The 18,980-nt window shown below is 40.2% G+C and overlaps 1 protein-coding gene across 2 annotated transcripts in view; it reads left to right on the forward strand.

The window, feature by feature from the left end:
* Positions 1 to 18,980, forward strand: part of TAOK1 (TAO kinase 1) — a 64,527-nt gene that overhangs the window by 27,307 nt on the left and 18,240 nt on the right. For both annotated transcript variants that reach the window (XM_051635546.1, XM_051635547.1), the window contains exons 2-11: positions 1,660 to 1,886; positions 5,495 to 5,566; positions 8,532 to 8,633; positions 9,826 to 9,871; positions 10,790 to 10,886; positions 11,623 to 11,736; positions 12,520 to 12,611; positions 15,133 to 15,226; positions 16,588 to 16,669; positions 18,589 to 18,756. In XM_051635546.1, coding sequence (XP_051491506.1) covers positions 1,755 to 1,886; positions 5,495 to 5,566; positions 8,532 to 8,633; positions 9,826 to 9,871; positions 10,790 to 10,886; positions 11,623 to 11,736; positions 12,520 to 12,611; positions 15,133 to 15,226; positions 16,588 to 16,669; positions 18,589 to 18,756 — 999 coding nt within the window. In that variant the 5' untranslated portion in view covers positions 1,660 to 1,754. The remainder of the gene's footprint in view (positions 1 to 1,659; positions 1,887 to 5,494; positions 5,567 to 8,531; positions 8,634 to 9,825; positions 9,872 to 10,789; positions 10,887 to 11,622; positions 11,737 to 12,519; positions 12,612 to 15,132; positions 15,227 to 16,587; positions 16,670 to 18,588; positions 18,757 to 18,980) is intronic.

Raw genomic sequence — 18,980 nt, forward strand, 5'->3', positions numbered from 1 at the left:
AGCATAGCAGAGTTGTGGACAGCTGCATATTTTCTGTGTGATATTTATATATAAAAAAATATGTGGGTTTATATATATAAATACACGTGTGTGTGTATAAAACTATATATATGTATGTTTTATACTTGGTCCTGCACTGGGATTTGAATGTCGTTTTTTCCTTGGCCCCTGCAAGCGGGCTGGTGTGAAAACACATTTTGGGTTGCATTATAAATCTTTTTGAATGCTGACTGCATGGAGGAAAGCTATGAAAATGCTGGATTTCCCTTCTCTGAGTTCTCTCTCCCACACATCTTTAAGAGAAAAACGGGAGACTCTTGCAGCTGTTACGACTAGGTATGTCTTGGCTGCCTCTCACACGATCGTGCTCTCCTTGCAGTGATGCTGGCCCTTACCTGAACTAACAAGGAGCTGGCAGTCTTTGGCACTTTCATGTGCTGCAACTGTCTAGAGAAGAGTATCACTGAGCAGAACATGTAGGACTATGTCTTTTTTCCATCCTTGTAGGAATTGCTCTGCAGGGAGGGGTAAACAAATGATTCATTGATGATCTGGAGGCTTGGAGAAAGGTGGAGTTAGATTGTCCAGAAAAGGAGAAAAAATGGACAGGGATAGGGCCTTCTGATATGTTGGTTAAATTCAAGTTTATTGTCCTCTTTCCATTATAAAGATGTACAATAATTTTTTTTAAAACAGATTTGAGATAGGAAATTTTACTTGTCATGGTTGTTTGGCTTCACCTGTTGAAAAGATGCGGGAAGATCTTAGCACAAATTGAAAGTACTTTGGTTTTGACTAGATTCCAAGACACACTTTGAGTAAATTAAAGCAAGTGCACGATGCAAACAAAGGATTTTGTACATTCTCAGTGGCATCTGAAGTTGCAAGTTCCTGTGAAGAAAGTGTTTGTCAGTGGGCTGTTGTAGAAGGCTGCATCATGTGTTACTGCAGTTATTAAAATGTATGTTTGCTCTGCTGAAGCAGAGAAGAACGTTGTGGGGAACGGAATATCTCCTGTTCTGGATGCTCTTCCTCTAGAGAAGGGTGTTCTGAGTAAGACTCTGAAGAGCAGGCTCTTCAAAATGGAGATCCTGAATTTAGAGAAGATTGAAAGACCAAGGACCATGACTTCAGTTGTGAAAGGAGAAGGTTTAGAGAGGCCTCCACATGGATGCTGAAAGGAGTAAAAATTGATCACTGGCTGCTGCTTAACTGGAATACAGTTGCAGGAGAAAAAATACTGAGCTGAATTAAAAATGTAAATACAGATTAATACATAGGGGTGGCTTATACACCTCATATATCTTGTCTTGCAAAGACAGCTCTTCATGGGAGGGTGTCAGGGTAGTATGGATTCACTGTGACAAACTGGTTATCACTGTAGGGCAGAGAGGTTCTGTTGAGCTCTGCAGGTGACTGAGCAGATGCTGGAGCAAGGAATGTGTCTCATTTTGTATTTTGCTTTTGGTTTGTGTTCTGTAGAAACACTTGACTGTGTCACAGTGAGACTGTGACATTGTCCCAGCAGATACAGGTTGCATTGCTTCACACAACAGGGATGCTTGCTCTGTGGTAGTGGAAGCTGCTCTGTTGTAGCTTTGTTTCTGGCTCTCCTCAAAGAGGATAATCAGTGAAGGATTTCAATCTTTTCTCTTGCAGTAATCCATGCTGAAGAGGCTCCATTCATACAGATGAACCAAGGGTTGAGGCAGCACTTTAAACCCAGATAGTCGGTCGGCTCACTGCCCAGCAGGATGCCATCAACCAGCCGAGCGGGCAGCCTGAAGGACCCCGAAATCGCAGAGCTCTTCTTCAAAGAAGATCCAGAAAAGCTCTTCACAGATCTCCGAGAGATTGGCCATGGAAGCTTCGGAGCAGTTTATTTTGTGAGTAGCTTGGTGACTTGTGAACTTCAGCTGTGTCTTTTTCTATCTTTAAGCTGTGGGTATTTTTGAACGTTTTGAGGAAAAGAAACTGCTGTGAATCTTTTTGAGCTGTTTGGGGCTGAGAAGTTTTCTTGTGTGTGTCTGTACAGTCCCAGTCCATTCAAACTTGCAGTATCTGCAAGGTGTTTGCATACAAATTAGAAAGAGAAACTGGGAGTGTGTTCCCTTGCCTGGTACTTTTAGGTGCATCATTATGCTGCAAGCAGGGATTTATCTGCAAATTAAAACATGGACTTTGGCTCCATTGCTTCTGACTGGCTGTGCAGTTCTTTTGCTCTGATCTTCTCCTTATCACCTCTTGTCCCTTGAGAGCAATTGACTTCTCTTTCCCTTTGTGCATAGCCCCAGGCTCCCTTAAAGCCATTCTTTGTGCTTGACACCTGAATGTTGGGGCTTTTATTTTCGTTTGTCCTGTCATATCCTTCTCTACTGCAGGCAAAAATCCCAGTACTCATCTACCTAAAACTTACTTGACATGAACGTCTGGACAGCAGAATTTTTCCCAGGCTGCTTCTATAGCTCAACTGGAGGTGGGATGTCTCAGGGTAACCTCATTTGCAGGTTGCTGTTAACCAAAGTGCATACTGAGAGACCTTCATTAAAAAACCATTTTCCTCAGAAAACCTTTTCACATTTATAATTATAGGAGGTGTGGCCAAACCTGCCAATTTTCCTTCAGAAAGCCATTTGTGTCAGTATTTTATGAGATGCCTATTCATTGTTAATAATTGCAGCAGACCACGTTGGGAACCTTCCAGCACAAATTTAATGCAGCACAGATGAACTAATTAGGAAAAGCTTCTTAATTTTGTTCCCTGCTTAAAACTATGAGCCGCCAGTGTCTGGGAACAGATCTGGGGGAGGAAGTGTCTAAGGAGACAGTGCTCACCTGCAGCCCCTTCTTCATCTCCTTTACTCACTTTGGTTAAAGATTGGATATAAAAGGAGGGAACTGACAAATCTGTCCTCCTGCTATGTGGAAATAATGTTGAGGTTTTTCAGGGGTGTTGTGTCTTCTAGAGGTGTGTATGAACCACACAGGTAGCTGGAGGTACCCTATGTGCTTACAGCATTCCCAGAGATCAGCCAGGAGCTGCCATGGTGGCATTTGCAGCCTGCCTGAACTCTGTAGTTGTGGTAAGGGCTGGTTGTCCTTGTGCAAGGAGACCAAAAGGAAGAGGTCATTAATTTCTAGGCCCTTCCTTCTCTTTTTTTCCCCTACCATTTTAAACTACCAGTTCATTGGGTTGGTGTTTAGTCACTGAAGAGTGCAGTTCTTTGATGGTGTTTGGATTGTGCTTCTCTAACAGAAAGTACCTCTGATTTGGCACTTGGAAAAGACAACTGTAAGCAATGCACCATGCTACTCCAACCCACTGGGGGCTTTTTTTTTTGGTCAGGTCAGAGAGTTTCCAACAAAGAAGATAAGCTGTCACTGTTTCTGTGTGACAGAGTTTTAATTTACACATTTTGTGTTGTATTATTGTATCTTTTTACTAGTAGCAGGTCTAAGATCTTGAATCTGAAACTGTTTCATGTAATGCACTTGATACCTCTAGCAGAAGCCCAAAAGATGAGAAAAGAGAACATGAAGGGAGAAATTTAGTGTAAATTAATTAAGCATAAAGACCTGAGGTAGGGGAGAGTATGTCTTGGGTCCTTTATTCCTCTGTAAAGCCAGGGAAAAAAACCCTTAAGTTTCTTTAACAAGGTTTTGATTCTTCTAATGCAAACAATTAAACTGTCTCTAATCAATGTCATATTGGATTGTAGTTAATAGCTGCTTAAAGCATATTACCAAAGCTGATGACATACTCCACCTTTTCTTTGCTCATACTTTGCTTGTATCACTGCTGAAGTTACTCTGATCACCAGAGGCTGATCCTTTACATGGAGTTTTCGGAGGAGAACATGATTTGTGTGCATAAATGTCTGCCATAACCCAAGCCTCCTTCATTTGGATTAAGTTAGCTGATCTTCAGGCCTCTTTTCAGCTATTCAAAATCACAAGGAAACTAAAAGAGCAAATGAAACTCTGTGGTTTTACCACTCCTGGGGTGGCAGCTATGAGGGTTCTGTCTCAGCAGTGCAGGACAGGAGGTGTTGGGCAAACATGATCAGGGGTCACACCTCCCCAAGCTATTTTCATTGTACACAACCCAAAATGTTGATGATAAATAGGTGTGAGAGTAATAAACAAATAAAAAAATCCATATAATGCTGAAATGTCCCCCTGCCTTTTTTAAAATGCAGTTCAGTATGTCTTTGTTGGTTGTACCTGCCTTGCTTTTCATTTAGCAGTGATCCCAAGAAGGGGTGGTATATTTGTCTGACATGGTAACTGCTTGAGAGTCTTTACTCTTTCTCTTTGTTTGTTACATCCTGTAGTGGCAGAAAGTGTTTTTTTTTCTTGGTTTTTTTTTCTTTCATAACTGACATGAATTTTGGTGCTTCAGCTCATGGTTTTAGTTTCTTAGAAACTGTAAGTCTGGCACCTCTGAATCATTTTGGTCTTATCCTTACCCTGCTCTGCAGTGTAATAACAGCTTTCACTTGACACAGGAAACTCACTACACAGGAGCACTGCAGATGGAGCAGAAGAATAGCCCACTTCCTTTTGTTAGAGCTGGGTTCCCTCTGCTTCACTCTAGTCTTTTGCATGCCTGTTTTGTTACAGTTCTTCACTGATTTGCATGTTTCAAAGGTTGTCTCAAATTAGTAAAGATACTGGGGGGCAGAATTTTGTTCATCCTTTTTTGTCTCAAACAAGAATAGATGTGTGTCCCCCACCTTAGAGGTAACATCAGCCAGACACTGGGAAGGATCCTGTCAGAAAGAAAACTAAAAATAGTATTGGTTCAAGCTTATAATAACTAGTTGAAATTAAGACTGACAGGGAATTCTGGGAATATAATGAATGGCAGAATTAAAATATGACTGAAAAAACTTTTTTTCAAAAGGCAAAGTCTTGATACTTCATTAATCCATGTTCTGATAGGCTGTGGTTGATAGTACAAATATATTAAAAATCAGCATTTTATCAGTCATCAGTGAATGCTGAGGTGCACATTATTGTGATTTATATCATTTGGCTTCATATGCAAGTTGATTATACTTATCAGAGAGATTCAGGGGGTCTTTTGCTCCACTGCTCCCCATGTGCTGCTGGAATCCTTAGGGGAGGAAAGGGTCCTGCCTGAAGCTGTCCTTCCTGAGAGGTGAAGCTCTTCTCTGGCCAGGATGAATGAGCCATTGCTTTGATGCTAAATTAAACAGAACTTCTTGTGTTATCTTGGCTTGTTGCAGTCTCAGTCTGCCTTTGAAGTGTGAAAACCCAGGTACATTTATTGTGCACTGTAAATGATAATGTTACTGGACTGAGAATGGAACAAGGTAGCTGAGCCTTGCCTCTGTTTGGATGATATTTCAGTTAAACTCTCTATAAAATTAACTAATGGATAAAGGTGTTTTTTATGAGTATGTTTGATTTCCATCTTGTGGGAATTCATGATCTGCAGACACTGATGCCTCATGTTTCTGTGTTACAGGCACGTGATGTGCGCACCAATGAAGTGGTGGCCATCAAGAAAATGTCATATAGTGGGAAGCAGTCCAATGAGGTATGTAGAACATGTTGCATATTAAATCTTGACCATTGCAAGTACTTACTAAAAAGGATGATTTTGATTAGCCTGGGCTACAGCAGGAGAGATCTTTCCTAGAACTGTAAAGGTGAATGAGAGTACTGTGTAAACAAACATTTGGTTACTGTTCAGAGTGTATCTCTGCCTAATTTGCTCTTGGAAAAGATGGGTAGGACTCATTGCTTCCAGACACAAGAAGCTCTTTTATGGGAGCACATAAATGTGTAGAAAGCAAAAAGAAAATTAAAGCCAGTAGTTTTGTTTGTTAGTATGTCTTGTTGCCCTTAAACATTCCATTTTAAATACCTTTTAAAACAACCGTGTGTCTTACTGAACAAAGGAATGATAGCAGTGGATGCAGTAGTGAAAGGTGCAGAAGGGAACTTGCTTATCCACAGCCAGGCAGAATCCATCCTTCCTGGGATGCCTGTGCTGATGAGGAGCTAAAAAAAAAAGGCGAAACAGCGGTGAATAAATGAGTGTGAAAATCTAGCAGCAGCATAATTACAGAAGAACTGCCAGAGCTGGGGATTAAGGCAGTCTTTGCAGAGAGGTCTGTAAGAGCAGGTCTCTGAGATTCCAACATGAGGGGTTCTCATGGCCACCCTAGATGTCTGTTTCTTCCCTGCGACGCTTAACAGAGATAATTGATTTTATACTTGAAACGATAAAGGGCTAATACAGATTCTTGAAAAGCACAGCATGACACAAACAGCTGATTTGGTATTATTTCTGGTAAATGACATCTCTCAAATCACAGCATGATTTTTTCAACAGAAGTATTTATTGTAAGCATGTTGTTCAAGGCAATTCTGGTTCCCTCCCTCCATTCTCTATATTCCAGTCTCAGGAGCAGTCTTGCTTCGATGAGTTTGACTAACAGCTCCTTGCTTTTTGTGCCTGCCTTTTGTGTATTGATCATCTGCACTGAGCTATTCCTTCCTTTCTGTGTGTCTGTGTAGGAGGTAGAGGTGGCAGTGTCTCTCCAGCAGTCTTAAATTCTAGCTTCATAGTTAAATTTGCTGTGCGTGTTTCTATTTTGTCACTGCAGTGACTTGTTTAACTGTGTACTGATGAAAGAATAATTTGTACTTACTACTTGTCCTACTGTTTTAATTACTGTGAGCTATAAATACTCTATTCACATGAATGAAACAAACTGTGCATGCTTCAGAAATAGCTTTTGTTTGTCTTCAATGCGTATGTTTCTTTATTTTGAAGAAAGTATTAAGACCATTTTGAAGAAAGTAGTAAGACCAAGATTAAAACACTTTCTCTTTTGCCTCTGTCTTGTTGAGAAGTTTGCTAGTTATGATCTAGCATATGTAAAGAAAATTGATTAAGGGCATTCTGGTATCATTTATATTTAGTTTGGTTTCATAATAAGATTTTATCATTGGTGGGAATAATTATTATTTCAAACTTGGACATATTTTATACTAAAAATAAGTTTAAAACCTTTGAAATATGTAGTCTTGTGCTCTTAATGTGATCTTAGAGCTTTTTTTAATGCAGGAAATTATGAATATATCTTCACTAACATATCACCTCTCTTCCTGATATAGAAGCTTAGCCTGGTGCTTTCTTGGTTTGCCTTTTATTGCTTAGTACCTTGAAGCCTTTGAGGATAAAGGTAAAAGGCAACTGAATTGTTCAGGTGCTGGAACGAGGGTGTCAGCCAGAGAGTTGGTGTTGGAATAGTTCACTAAGGTCTTTATCATGAAGTCTCTGGTGTTGAGAAATGCTTCATCCATCAGCTGCCTTGGTTGTGGCTACTGTGTTTTCTGGTTTCATTTGTTTCTCTAACCCTAAATTTTTATTGAGGATTATTTGAGTTTTATACATGTTTTCCAAAGTGTTTGGGTACATGGGACCTCTGGCTGTCCATGAATCCTGGCCACAAGCATCTGCCTGAGGAGGTGTGTGCTGAGAGATTAACAGGACCTGGAAAACAGCTTTAGAACCTTGGGGTGTTGGGTGAGGTTTCTCTGTCTCTGATTAACTTCAGAACTGATACTCTTTCTCAAAAACATTTTCAGTGTCAACAGTCTTGTGTTGATGTCTGAATACTTCACTGGTTTCACCTACTGCATTTGTTTTGGAAAACCTTTACCAGTAGTGGTAGTTTTGCTGTTGCACTCAAAAGCTTTTGCCTTTCTTGCCAGAGGAGGTGCGGATGTGCAGCAAATCTTGGTGATTCTCTCTGTGGGGAGGAATGGCAGTGTCTAAGGACATGTTTGAACATGATATTTTGGCCTCTTCTGTACTTTAAAGTCATGCTGGCAGAGCTCCCCTTGTTAGAACCCTGGATTTTGTTTTATCTGTTTTTTTCTTTCACTCCTGCATAACCCTTCCCTTATCTAGCAGGTAACTCATTTTAAATCAGCCCTTATAAAAACGAAACTAGTAGTGGAGAAACATTATCAAGAGTGTAGTCACATGTTTGGCAACTGATAAATGAAGCACATACAGTGTAATGTAGTTCCTAGTAGGAATATAGTTACTAGTAGGGATAGGTCTTTATGTCTAGAAGAGTTGAGAGACAGGTAATCTTGCTGAAGGACACTTATCATCCACATCTCTTTCAGGTTGGGATGTGTGTTTGGTTTGACAATAGAAATGGTATCCCTCAAAGAAGGATTGCTTCTTTTTTGAGGGCTTGCTTAGATATTAAGTGATTACCAGTATATCCTGTGCATACATCACAGAGAAGTATTACATTGATGAGAGATCCTTACATACAGCCTAATCAATCAATAACTTATTTTGTAGATCCTTTGAGGAGCTGAGCAGTGAACATCCTGATGTTGATGGAAATTTATTTTGATTTGGAACCTGGAGATGATTTTGCCTCTTAAAATAATTAAATTACATACTAGCTTAACCAAAACAAAAAGGTAACAGTTTTATGAAGTCTTTCTATTCCTTTTATTTTCCACAGAAATGGCAGGATATTATAAAGGAAGTCAAGTTCCTCCAAAGAATAAAACACCCAAACAGTATAGAATACAAAGGCTGCTATTTGCGGGAGCACACGGCGTGGGTAAGTGTTGCTGCCCTCTGCATTCTGCCTTGGCTCAGGGCACTTGAAAATATCTCCAGCTGGCTTTGGAGAGGCACCTGGACACTTGCATTGCACAGACTCAGAAGAGAAGAGCCCAGGATCTCACAGATGAGCAGCAAAACTGAACTGAGTTTTTGGGTACCAGATTTAGGGAGATCTTCCCTTTCACTTGCAGAGTAAGGTGATTGTGCTGCTGCTCTAGTGTGTTTAGCTCAGTGGGCTGTGCATTTAAATGAAACAGTAAGGGAGAGAGGCAATACATTTATCCATCACTTTTCTTGCCCTATAGAAAGGTGAGAATTTCACTTGTACTGCCCAGGAGGCAAGTATGGCACCTTTATTAAAGAATCCAGGTAATTTAACAGTGCATTTGGTATGCCAATTATTTAACTAAATTCTTCTGTTCTGTATTTTTACTTCTGTTGTCATTTCTGTGCATGTGTTCAGGTGACAAAACCAACCAGCTGGTTTTATCTCTAACTTCTAATTAATTTCATCCATTTGATTTAAAGGAACAAAAAAACCCCAGGTCCCCTAAACTAAATTGGGGTATTTGAGTTTGTGTGCATAAGAATGTGTGTGTGGGAATAGATCTGATTGACTATGCAGAGGAAGCCTTATGTCAAACAACAAGTGTGATGTACACTTGTCATTGATAAAGCTGTTGTAGTATGAGATGCTGAAGAAATCATATTGTTGAACAAATAGTTCAAATTGTAAGTACTGCTCATGTATTAGCTTCAGTAATTCTGTAGGACAAAGGTGTAGGGTTTGTCCTTTTTTCTTTTTGAAATCTTCTTGGGACAAAATCTTAAGTAAATCCCTAAATAGCCCTTTAATGCTCTGATAAGCTTGTTAAGTGCAATTTAACATTCCTCTTAAGAACATGCGTATAAAATAATATATGTAATACAGTACATAACTGGTTATGAATATGCTTTTGCCTTCCTTAAAAGCTTTTTTTTGCTTTGCATTTATGCTAATTCTAGTAGAGCTGTCCTTGTGGGAGGGGCCAGTATGACAGTGCTAGGATGGGGTAATATTTGCTCTGTTCTGGCAGCCTGCATTGTGTGCACCAGTGGTCATTTTGTGATTTCTCCATAGAAATCTAGAAAACATACATTTACTATTAGAGATTTTCTAACAACTCTTTTGATTTCTTCCCATGCAGCTTGTTATGGAATATTGTTTAGGATCAGCATCAGACTTACTAGAAGGTATGTCACGTGTGTTTATTTGATTCAAAGTCAGAAGTTCAGTACTGAAGTAGGAAGTTACAGCATCACAGAATTGTCCTTGAGTATTTAGTTTTATATGGGGGTAGAGTGTGGGTGAACAAGTGCAATTTCTTAAATTCTTGCATGGCTGTGGTGTCGTTTCTGTAGAATATTTGCTTTCTCAGGTGCCCAGTCTCTCCTTGGTTCATATTATTTTAAAGTTGTCAGTTAGCTATTTTGTTTTCTTCTGAGATTCAGGTTCTCCTGTCATGACAGTTCAAGATTTATCTCTGCAAACCCTTGCTGTTGATCCTGATGCTTACTAACAACTCCAGGCCTGTTGACTAAAATAGCACTGCAGCAGTGTTAGGGCTTTGCTTGATGGGGCCTTTTGTTAAATGGTCATTTTTCTATCAGGCATCTTGAAGTGAACTTTCTTTGAAGAAATATGTGTGGCCAGTAAGTTGTTCATCTCCTTTTCATTGTCAGAAGCATTTCAGGACAAGAGGCTGAGCTGCCAGACAGTGATCTCTGTTGCTGCAGTTTAGTCATGTGTGAATTGTCCTCGAGTTCTAGGGTTTGGGATTTAGCTTAATTAATAGAAAATGGAATATTGAATCTCAAAGAGGTATTTGGGAGAAGGGTCACAGAACTGACAGGAATGTAGTTTAGTTTAGAGTTGCAAAGGAGTCTTTTCTTGATAGTCAACAGCTGCCAGTTTACAGTTAGAAGATTACATCTGATACAGAATGTGCTCTGCAATGTGAAGTACTTTTACATTTGCTTCTCATACTGAACCTAGTAAAAATTAACTTCTAGTGATTTCTCTCTGTTTACTTTGTTAACAGTACTCACTTGCATGCTGCAAACTGCATTGTTTTCTTTAATATTGAATTTCAAATAAATTCTCTCCTTAAGTTCATAAAAAGCCATTGCAAGAAGTGGAAATAGCAGCAATTACCCATGGTGCTCTCCAGGGATTAGCATACTTGCATTCTCACAATATGATCCATAGGTAAGTGGTTACACTTCTGCTGTCTCACACACTTACAGGTAATTTATTTTGTTGATTGTATCCTCCTCATCCCAAATTCAATGTTTTCAAGCAGAGATTATCTTTTCACAGTGCACATACGCTTCCAAAACAGTGATGTCTAATAGTCAAATCCTGGGGAGCTGTGTCTCTGTTTGCTGGTGTTCATAATTACTGCAGAATTGCTTTGAGACTGCTAAGCTTTTCAATACTTGATTCAATGCCTGAAGCAGTGAAGAGCAAGGCAGCTGAGGTCACCTCAGTACCTTGTAGCAACTGCAAGGCAAAGGTTGTTGGGGCAGGGGGAGCACTAATACTTGAAAAATAAGTTTTACATGAACACACAGGTTGGGAAGCACACAGTAAGTATGGGATGCAAATGTTCTTTGTGTTTAAAGTACCTGCTGCATTTTAGTATGATGAAGGATTTGAATACTTCTGTCATTAGGACTTTCTGAAAAAGAAGGCTTTGCTGAACTGTATATGAAGCTGATCCAGATACGACATTTTAGGTTGATTTTTAAGACAAACTAGATTCTAAGTTCAAGAACCATGCTAAGCTGCTAACTTCAATGTTAAAGGGTTTATACTTGGAGGAAATGAAGAGTATTCTGCAGCTTGAACATGTGAATACTGATGTGTCTTGTATAATAGAAAACGTATAGAAGGTTTTCTTTTTTGGAGAGGAATAATACTGACATTTATATTCTATAACCAGAGATATCAAGGCAGGAAACATCCTGCTGACGGAGCCAGGACAGGTGAAACTTGCTGACTTTGGGTCTGCTTCCATAGCATCTCCTGCCAACTCATTTGTGGGGACGCCATATTGGTAAGCCAAGAGTTTTATGCATTTCTGGTCTTTGTGAAGTAAAAGGATCATTTACTGGGTATTTGATATGCTTGGGCTTTATTTGCACCACCTTTGTCATCTCCTGGTTGTGATAGTGATAAAATGTACTTGGCAAAAAAAAAAAAAAAAAAAAAAAAAAGATTAAGTAGCAATTAGACTCTGACTTCAAGAAATCATGAATCCTTGTGTTTGTGTTTCACAGAAAGTAATAAAACTGTTCCACTCACCCTAACTTTAAGTGGTAGAGGTGGGATTGAATAATCTGCAATGTATTTTAATCACTCCCCGCAGTGGTTTTAACAGTTCGTGTGTTCTGACTGCGTCTGGTTGTTGAAGTAACTGAAGTGTTTTTTCTTCCATAGGAAAAGCCAGGTTCATTGAACAAAACCCTTTGCAGATCCCTTGTATGCTTCTGTTTTTTTACACCTAATCTGTGGTGTTTCCACAAGTGCATGCTATCATTATGTCACCAGAGTTGGCCAGGCAGCTCAACTATTGGAGATGAGGGAGAGCGAGAAGCTGGTGATAGTCATAAACAGAGCTGGGCAAAGCAGAGGAGAACATCATGCAGCCTCTGTGTAGGCCTCTGCTGTTGGGGGTGCCTGGTCTTTGTTCCCAGTATTCTATGTTCATGCTGGATACCTTGGGGAATGATTTGTTTACAGTAGCTGAAGTCAGTGAAACAGCCTGTTTGATTGAATTGCTGATGGTGATAATACGTTCCATTGCCCATAATTTATGAGCACAAATTTCCTCTTTTAGGATGGCCCCAGAAGTGATTTTAGCCATGGATGAAGGGCAGTATGATGGCAAAGTAGATGTTTGGTCTCTTGGAATTACCTGTATTGAGTTAGGTAAGTTATTTTCTTTGAAAAATTGTAAAATGGATTTACTCAATACCTAGAACCTATTCAGCTGTATTACAATGCAGAAGATCTGTGTTTCCTTCCTTCCTTGTTCTTGGTTTCTCTGGGACTTGGATTTTAGAGAAAAGAGCTAAATGGGCTCTCTAGAATTGAAGACCAACTCTCTCATTTATGTTTATTGAAATAGTGTTTTCACTACTCAAAGAGTTATACGAAGAAAATAGCCAGGCTGAATCACTGAAGGTGTTCACGTGCTGTGGGAGAGGCAGTTAACTTCTGAAGAACAGTCTGTTTACTGAACAGCTCTAGAGATGAACCATTAAAAGTGCCAGCATGAAAAGTAGATTTAATGGAATAAATTTATATTGTTTACATGATAATGTAAGATACATTAATGAGTTCTGCAGAAATGGTATTTGGGGTAAGTGGACAGCTTCAAAGCTGTATTCAGTGTATGTTGTCATTTGTGAATAGATTTGGCTGGAAAAGTCTTTAAAAAAAGGGTATTATCCAGTTTTGAAGTGGTAACCTATAAGCCAAAACCAAAAGGAAATTATGGCATTGCCATTGGAACAGACTCCTTAAAGCAGAACATTTATTTAAAAGGACTATGTTAGTATGGAATTCTGTTTAAATTTAACGTGTAGTATTTTCATGAAACAAAAATACCCTCATGGAAGCATAAGTCTCCTCAGATTGTAGTCAGGATCCAGCTCTTAAGCTGTAAGTTGTTCTTGGGCTGGTTCAGTGCTGCTCGTTGCACCTGAGGCTGTCCTGCCATCCTTGTCAGATCTCATCGCTCCAACTCCAAACCCACCTCGGTGGAGGAGCAGCCCAGCCAGGCAGTGAGAGCTCTCAGGAACACAATAATCCATGTAAACTGCACAGTGCAGCTAGAAATGCTGCCTGGCATTCCAAGCTGTCAACTCCAGTTTCTTCCAGGACATGAAATAGATTGTTTCTACAGAGCAGAGATTTATTATTATTGTTATTATTTATTTATATTTTTTTATTATTATTATTTTGGTGCTGGTGGTTGCCAACATAAAGCAAGTTGAAGGGGTGTGACTGTCATGACAGAGCCCTGCTCTGAGTGGAGTAAGGAGACTTGGCTGTCTGCAGGGCTCCAGGAATGTGGTGAGCTCATGGCCACCACACCCCCGGGTGCCTTCCTGCACGTTGCCTCTTTGCAGTGTGAAGCGTTAGGCTTCGTCTGCACCTTCCAGTGTGGTGGGAGGTGAGACTAGGTCAGGACGGTGGAGTGTTGTAGGCTGGGTTGGTGTGGTTCTCTCATTTGCCCTGAATAAGCATGGGAAGAAGGCAGAAAAAAATGAGACATCTAGGAGTCTTCTCAAACTATTCCTTGGTCATAGAAATGGCCCTCATTGAGGCTCGGTTTTAGCGTTTCCTGAGGATTTTTATTATATTTGGGTGAGTTATGAGGAAAAAAAGGGAGAATCATCAGTTAAAATAGTTTAATGGATAATCAGTCTGCTCCTCGATTGAAGCAACTGGTTATCTGACAGACTAGAGAAGGTAAAGTGCTACGTGTGAGGAAAGGCTTAACTCTTCAATTTACCAATTCAAATGAATTTGTAGGGCTTAGTCCATCCTCTCATAGCAATAGTCTCAGATACATAGCTTACTGCTATGATTCAACTCAAAAAGCAGAATAAGAAAACTAGCAGTATTTTTTCCTTGTTTGTTTAATTTTGAGGGGTTTTTTGATGTTGGTTGTTTTTTCCAGGAAGGAAGGTTTTCTGGAGCGTTTTCACTAGTGTAGGAACGTCCTCGTGGCCTGACCAGCTTCTCTGGAATGTTTATGGCAAGGCTGAACTTTATAGCTTTACCCCATAAACATTCTGATGAAGCTTCAGTTTTGTTATTACAGTGAGATCATCTCCTTCCTCATTAAGCTTTCATGCTGTGTCAGTCTATAAGAGTAGCACAAGCTTGAAAGAGAAGAGCCAAAGAGAATGCAACTCTCAAAATAGTATCAAGAGTTGGCCTGTTACTGACTTCCTGCCCATGTGCTTAGTCAGTTAAGTGTGATTTGATGGTTCTTGTAACCAGCTTTTTCTTCATCACTGCTGGAATTAAATGTTTGTTAACTTTTTAGCAACTGTAGCTTAGGAAAAAAAAAAGAGTGTATGAAACAAAGAATGCTTAGTGGCTAAACACAGAGTACTCCTATTTTAGTACATTAAAATGAGTCAGAGAACTGAACTATGATAAACCACGTAATTGGAAAGCTTGAGAGGACAAGGCATTTGATCTTCAAAGTGCTTTCATCTTCTGCAGTGGTACAGGACAAACGCCAACATATCTGTCTGATTGCAGGGTAGGGCTGGGGTTCCGTGTTCAGGCAGTAGTGATTCTGCTGGTGTGGTTTTTCTTTTTAAAGGGATGTCAATTAAAAAAAAACAACAAAAAAACAAACCAAAAACCAAAACAGAGCAAAACCATGAGACTGTCTCAATATATAAAACCTGTTTTCTTTTGTGTGTAGCGGAAAGGAAGCCTCCTTTGTTTAATATGAACGCAATGAGTGCCTTATATCACATAGCGCAGAATGAATCCCCTACACTACAGTCTAATGAATGGTGAGTATTACTGAGGGAGGAATGTTGTAGGGAATGGCTGTAAATGGAGTGCTTTGTCATGCCGAGTTCCTGAAATGGCTGGGTTCCTACTTGGGAGGATGTGAGCTGGAAGGTTCTCGCTAGGTTCGCTCTACATTTTACATCCAAAAACTGACCGGTTAGGAAAGCTGCATTTGAGACTCTAGAATGAAGCAGAAAGAGGACGTGCTGCTGAAAGAATATAAGATCCTGTGAACAGCAATTCAGTTCATGGGTTAGTAAACTTCTGAAGCTCCCAGGCTAGCCAAAAATGTGGCTTTTAGTGTTTTCTTAAATCCCAAACCACACTGTCAATTCCTAAATACTGTTTTGTGGAAGGATTGCTGTGCAAGATGAAGACACTGCTTGTGCATGGCATGTGTTGGGTCAACTTTAGAAGAATAGAGCACAGTAGTAACATTCTGTGCCTCCCAGCCTCAACAACTGTCTTTTGAATCACTACACACAATAAACTGATCTCAAAAGTTGAAAACTTCTAGTTATATTTTTGTGATTCATAGTCCTAGGCCTCTAACGTAATATGTTGTACCTTATTGGTAGTATTTTCTTTCTACTTTTGAGATTTTCACACCCTGGCACTTGACTAAACATTCAACTCATTTTGTGTGTTTTCCTGACCCCCAAGTGCAATAATTTAGTTTACTGAAAAACTGCAGTGGCAAAGTTCCCCATTATATGATGGGAGGGGGGAACAGTGGGAAAAGAAAGAAAGAAAACTTCTATAACTACTGTGCTGCTGTTTTCAAGTATAATCCAGCCCTTCTGAAAACAGGAAAGAAAGGGCAAAATACAGAATTTTAGCTTGCAGAAGGAGAGATGTTACTAAAAAAAACATGACATCAAGTCTTCCTAGTGACAGATTGCACAAGAGTGTAGAAGTTGTGTCAGAGGGGCCAGAGGCATTTCAGGAATTGTGCATGAATACATTTTGCAGGTGAAACACCTGCACACAGAGGTGGAATAGGGCAGGGGCTCTGGTCAGACCCTGAAGAGTTTGTGCAACACAGAATTTGACAGGGTTGACGCTCACAGTGAGATATGTGGGTATCTGTCTTGATGTAGAACTTTCCTTCCTCTTGAATTGTCCCATATTTTTGCATTCTTAGGCTGAAACACTTCATCTGGAACCTGAGGTTAAAGGGATCTAACTACTAGCAGCAGTGGGCTTTGGCTTGACCAGGGTTGTAGGATGAAGTCCTGGACCTGTGTGGTCCTCCCTGCCAGTGCCCAAATGTGAATCTCTTGATTCTTTAATGAGCTTTGAAAATGAAACTGGGCAGTTAACTCAGAAGTTGGTGTTTTTTTCACTTTCCTTGCCACAGGTCTGATTATTTTCGAAACTTCGTAGATTCTTGCCTCCAGAAAATTCCTCAAGACAGGCCTACATCAGAGGAGCTTCTGAAGGTTGGCTCGCTGGTCCTTTTTGTTTTGCACTCTTCTGTTGCACCTACCATACTAGTTTACAGTTGACAATTCTTTCTCTGCCCATTAACCCCAAAACCTCTGAGCTGGTGGTCCTAGCTTTACTGTCCCTTGCAGTGTCCCAGACAGTTCCCCAGGTGACCCTCTGAGCCAGCCTTGTTCTCATCAAAAAAGGACACCCAGCAAGTGACACTGGGTGACCATCAACTTGTCAAGAGTTTCAGTTTCTTAAGCTCACTCTGTCCTCCTGGTGACGATGATTAATCCTGACAGAGCTGCCATGCATTACTTAACAAATACCTTTGGATACTCCCCCTTTATTCTTTGCTATATATACCCCTGAAGGCTTTTTATCCTCTCCTGTCACCTGTGTGCTTTACACGTAGGCCTGAAATACTTACAGTATCCCTGGGGAAAAGGAGGCAGAGGAAAGCAGGTTATTTTCCCCATACTTTTCCTTGACATGAATAAGCCTGGACTGTCTCCAGGTTTCCTCCTGCTTTGTTTCTTTGCCTTTTATTTATTTTTTGTTTCTTCATTTGTGCTCTGGTGTGCTGTGCATATTTGGTTTTCCCTGCTCTAGTCTGGAAACAAAGCCATTGTGGTAGATTATTGCAAAAAGCTGACATGTGCCTGAGTGAAGTCAGTTTGCAGAGAAGTCAGGTGCTAGAGCTGCTTTATTCTAAGTGTGACTTTGGTGGATTTCCTATGTGGATGGCATGCAGAATTTTGTTAACTTGTCATTCCCTTGACAGTGCTCATGACAGTACTTTTTGGGGATTTTTATCCTGGACATGTTTGTGCTGAATAGTGATTTTCCAAAATTTTGCATTAGTGGAGAATGGAAGCTATGTATGAAGGTTTTATCATCACTTTTTTGCTGCTTTTTTTTTTTTTTTTTTTTTTTTAACTGAAATGTTTCTGAGGACTTTTGCCTCCTTAAAAACAGTGTATTAAGAAAGTCAATGCAATTATCCAGTAAAGGTTTTGGTGTGGGTGTGTCCTCCTGCCATTTCAGCCTTCTGCAGATTGCTTTTATTTTGAGCAAGGGCCTGCAATTAAAGAGAACACTAATGGAAATGAAACCTTTGTGAATGTTCTTCCTTCCATATCTAGAGTCTGAAGCAGCTGCATGTCACTTCCCAGGGACAGGTAGGGAATGTGACATGTTTGGAATGGCAATGCAGCTCTCCTAAGGAATAAAATGAAACTAGTGGTGGTCTTAATAATGACTCATGCTTGCACAGCACATTTCCTCTGGAGGCTGCAGAAGCTGCTTCTGGCAGACATAGGCAGGACTTGCTTTACCTATTGGCAAAATGCAGCCACCTTTGCAGTGAGATGCAGTGAGTGTTTCCAAATAAAGAGCATAACGTGGCTCACTGTTCCAGGCACAGGCTTGAAGGTTCACAGCCTGTTTTATGGCTCAGCTCTATGCTGAATATTTGATTCTCAAGCTTTTCTAAACAAGGAAAAGAGTTTTAGAGTAAGTGTTAGCTGATGAGTTAATTTTGGTTAGAAATGCTTAACCAGTCAGGCACCTTTAGCATTTATAGGTTGGTTGTTGCTCTTTCTCCTCTAAACCACTAATAGATAATGTCTCTAGATACCCCTGTGTCCCAAGAAGTCTGTTTAAACTAAGCCTGTTTTCATGATATGTGAAGTACCATTTTTTGCTTGGTGTTTTTTGGGTTTTTTTTACATCTTTACTTTTTGGTGGCTGTCTCCCATCAGAAAGCAATCATTCTAAAATCCATCTGGATCATGAAGTCTAAAAATAGTGCTAATGTAAGCTGTGAAGGTATTCTCCTTCTGTGCAGAGAAGAGGGCTCATAATGTTATCCTAAAAGCATGTGTGCTGGAGGCATAAGGGGTCACTCACCTATTTGTGTGTCCTACAGCACATGTTTGTTCTTCGGGAGCGGCCAGAAACAGTGTTAATAGACTTGATTCAGAGAACAAAGGATGCAGTGAGAGAACTGGACAACCTGCAGTATCGTAAAATGAAGAAGCTCCTCTTCCAGGAGGCACATAATGGCCCTGCAGTCGAAACACAGGAGGAGGAGGAGGTGAGAAAAACTTTGAATTTCATCACTGATGATGCTGTCATTTAAATAACCACAACTTAGATATTGCTGAAACCAACGGAGGCTGTTTGCACACCCGGCTGTAAACTCTGTCTTCCTCTCTGTGCTTGGAATAAAGCTACCTCAAGGCACAAACAAGGACACACAGGGTAGATGCCTAGTGCTGGCAAGAAGCTGTGCCATGTGTTCATGCTTCAACAGTTAGC

This window comes from Apus apus, chromosome 18, assembly GCF_020740795.1.
Source record: "Apus apus isolate bApuApu2 chromosome 18, bApuApu2.pri.cur, whole genome shotgun sequence".
Classification (NCBI taxonomy): Eukaryota; Metazoa; Chordata; class Aves; order Apodiformes; family Apodidae; genus Apus; species Apus apus.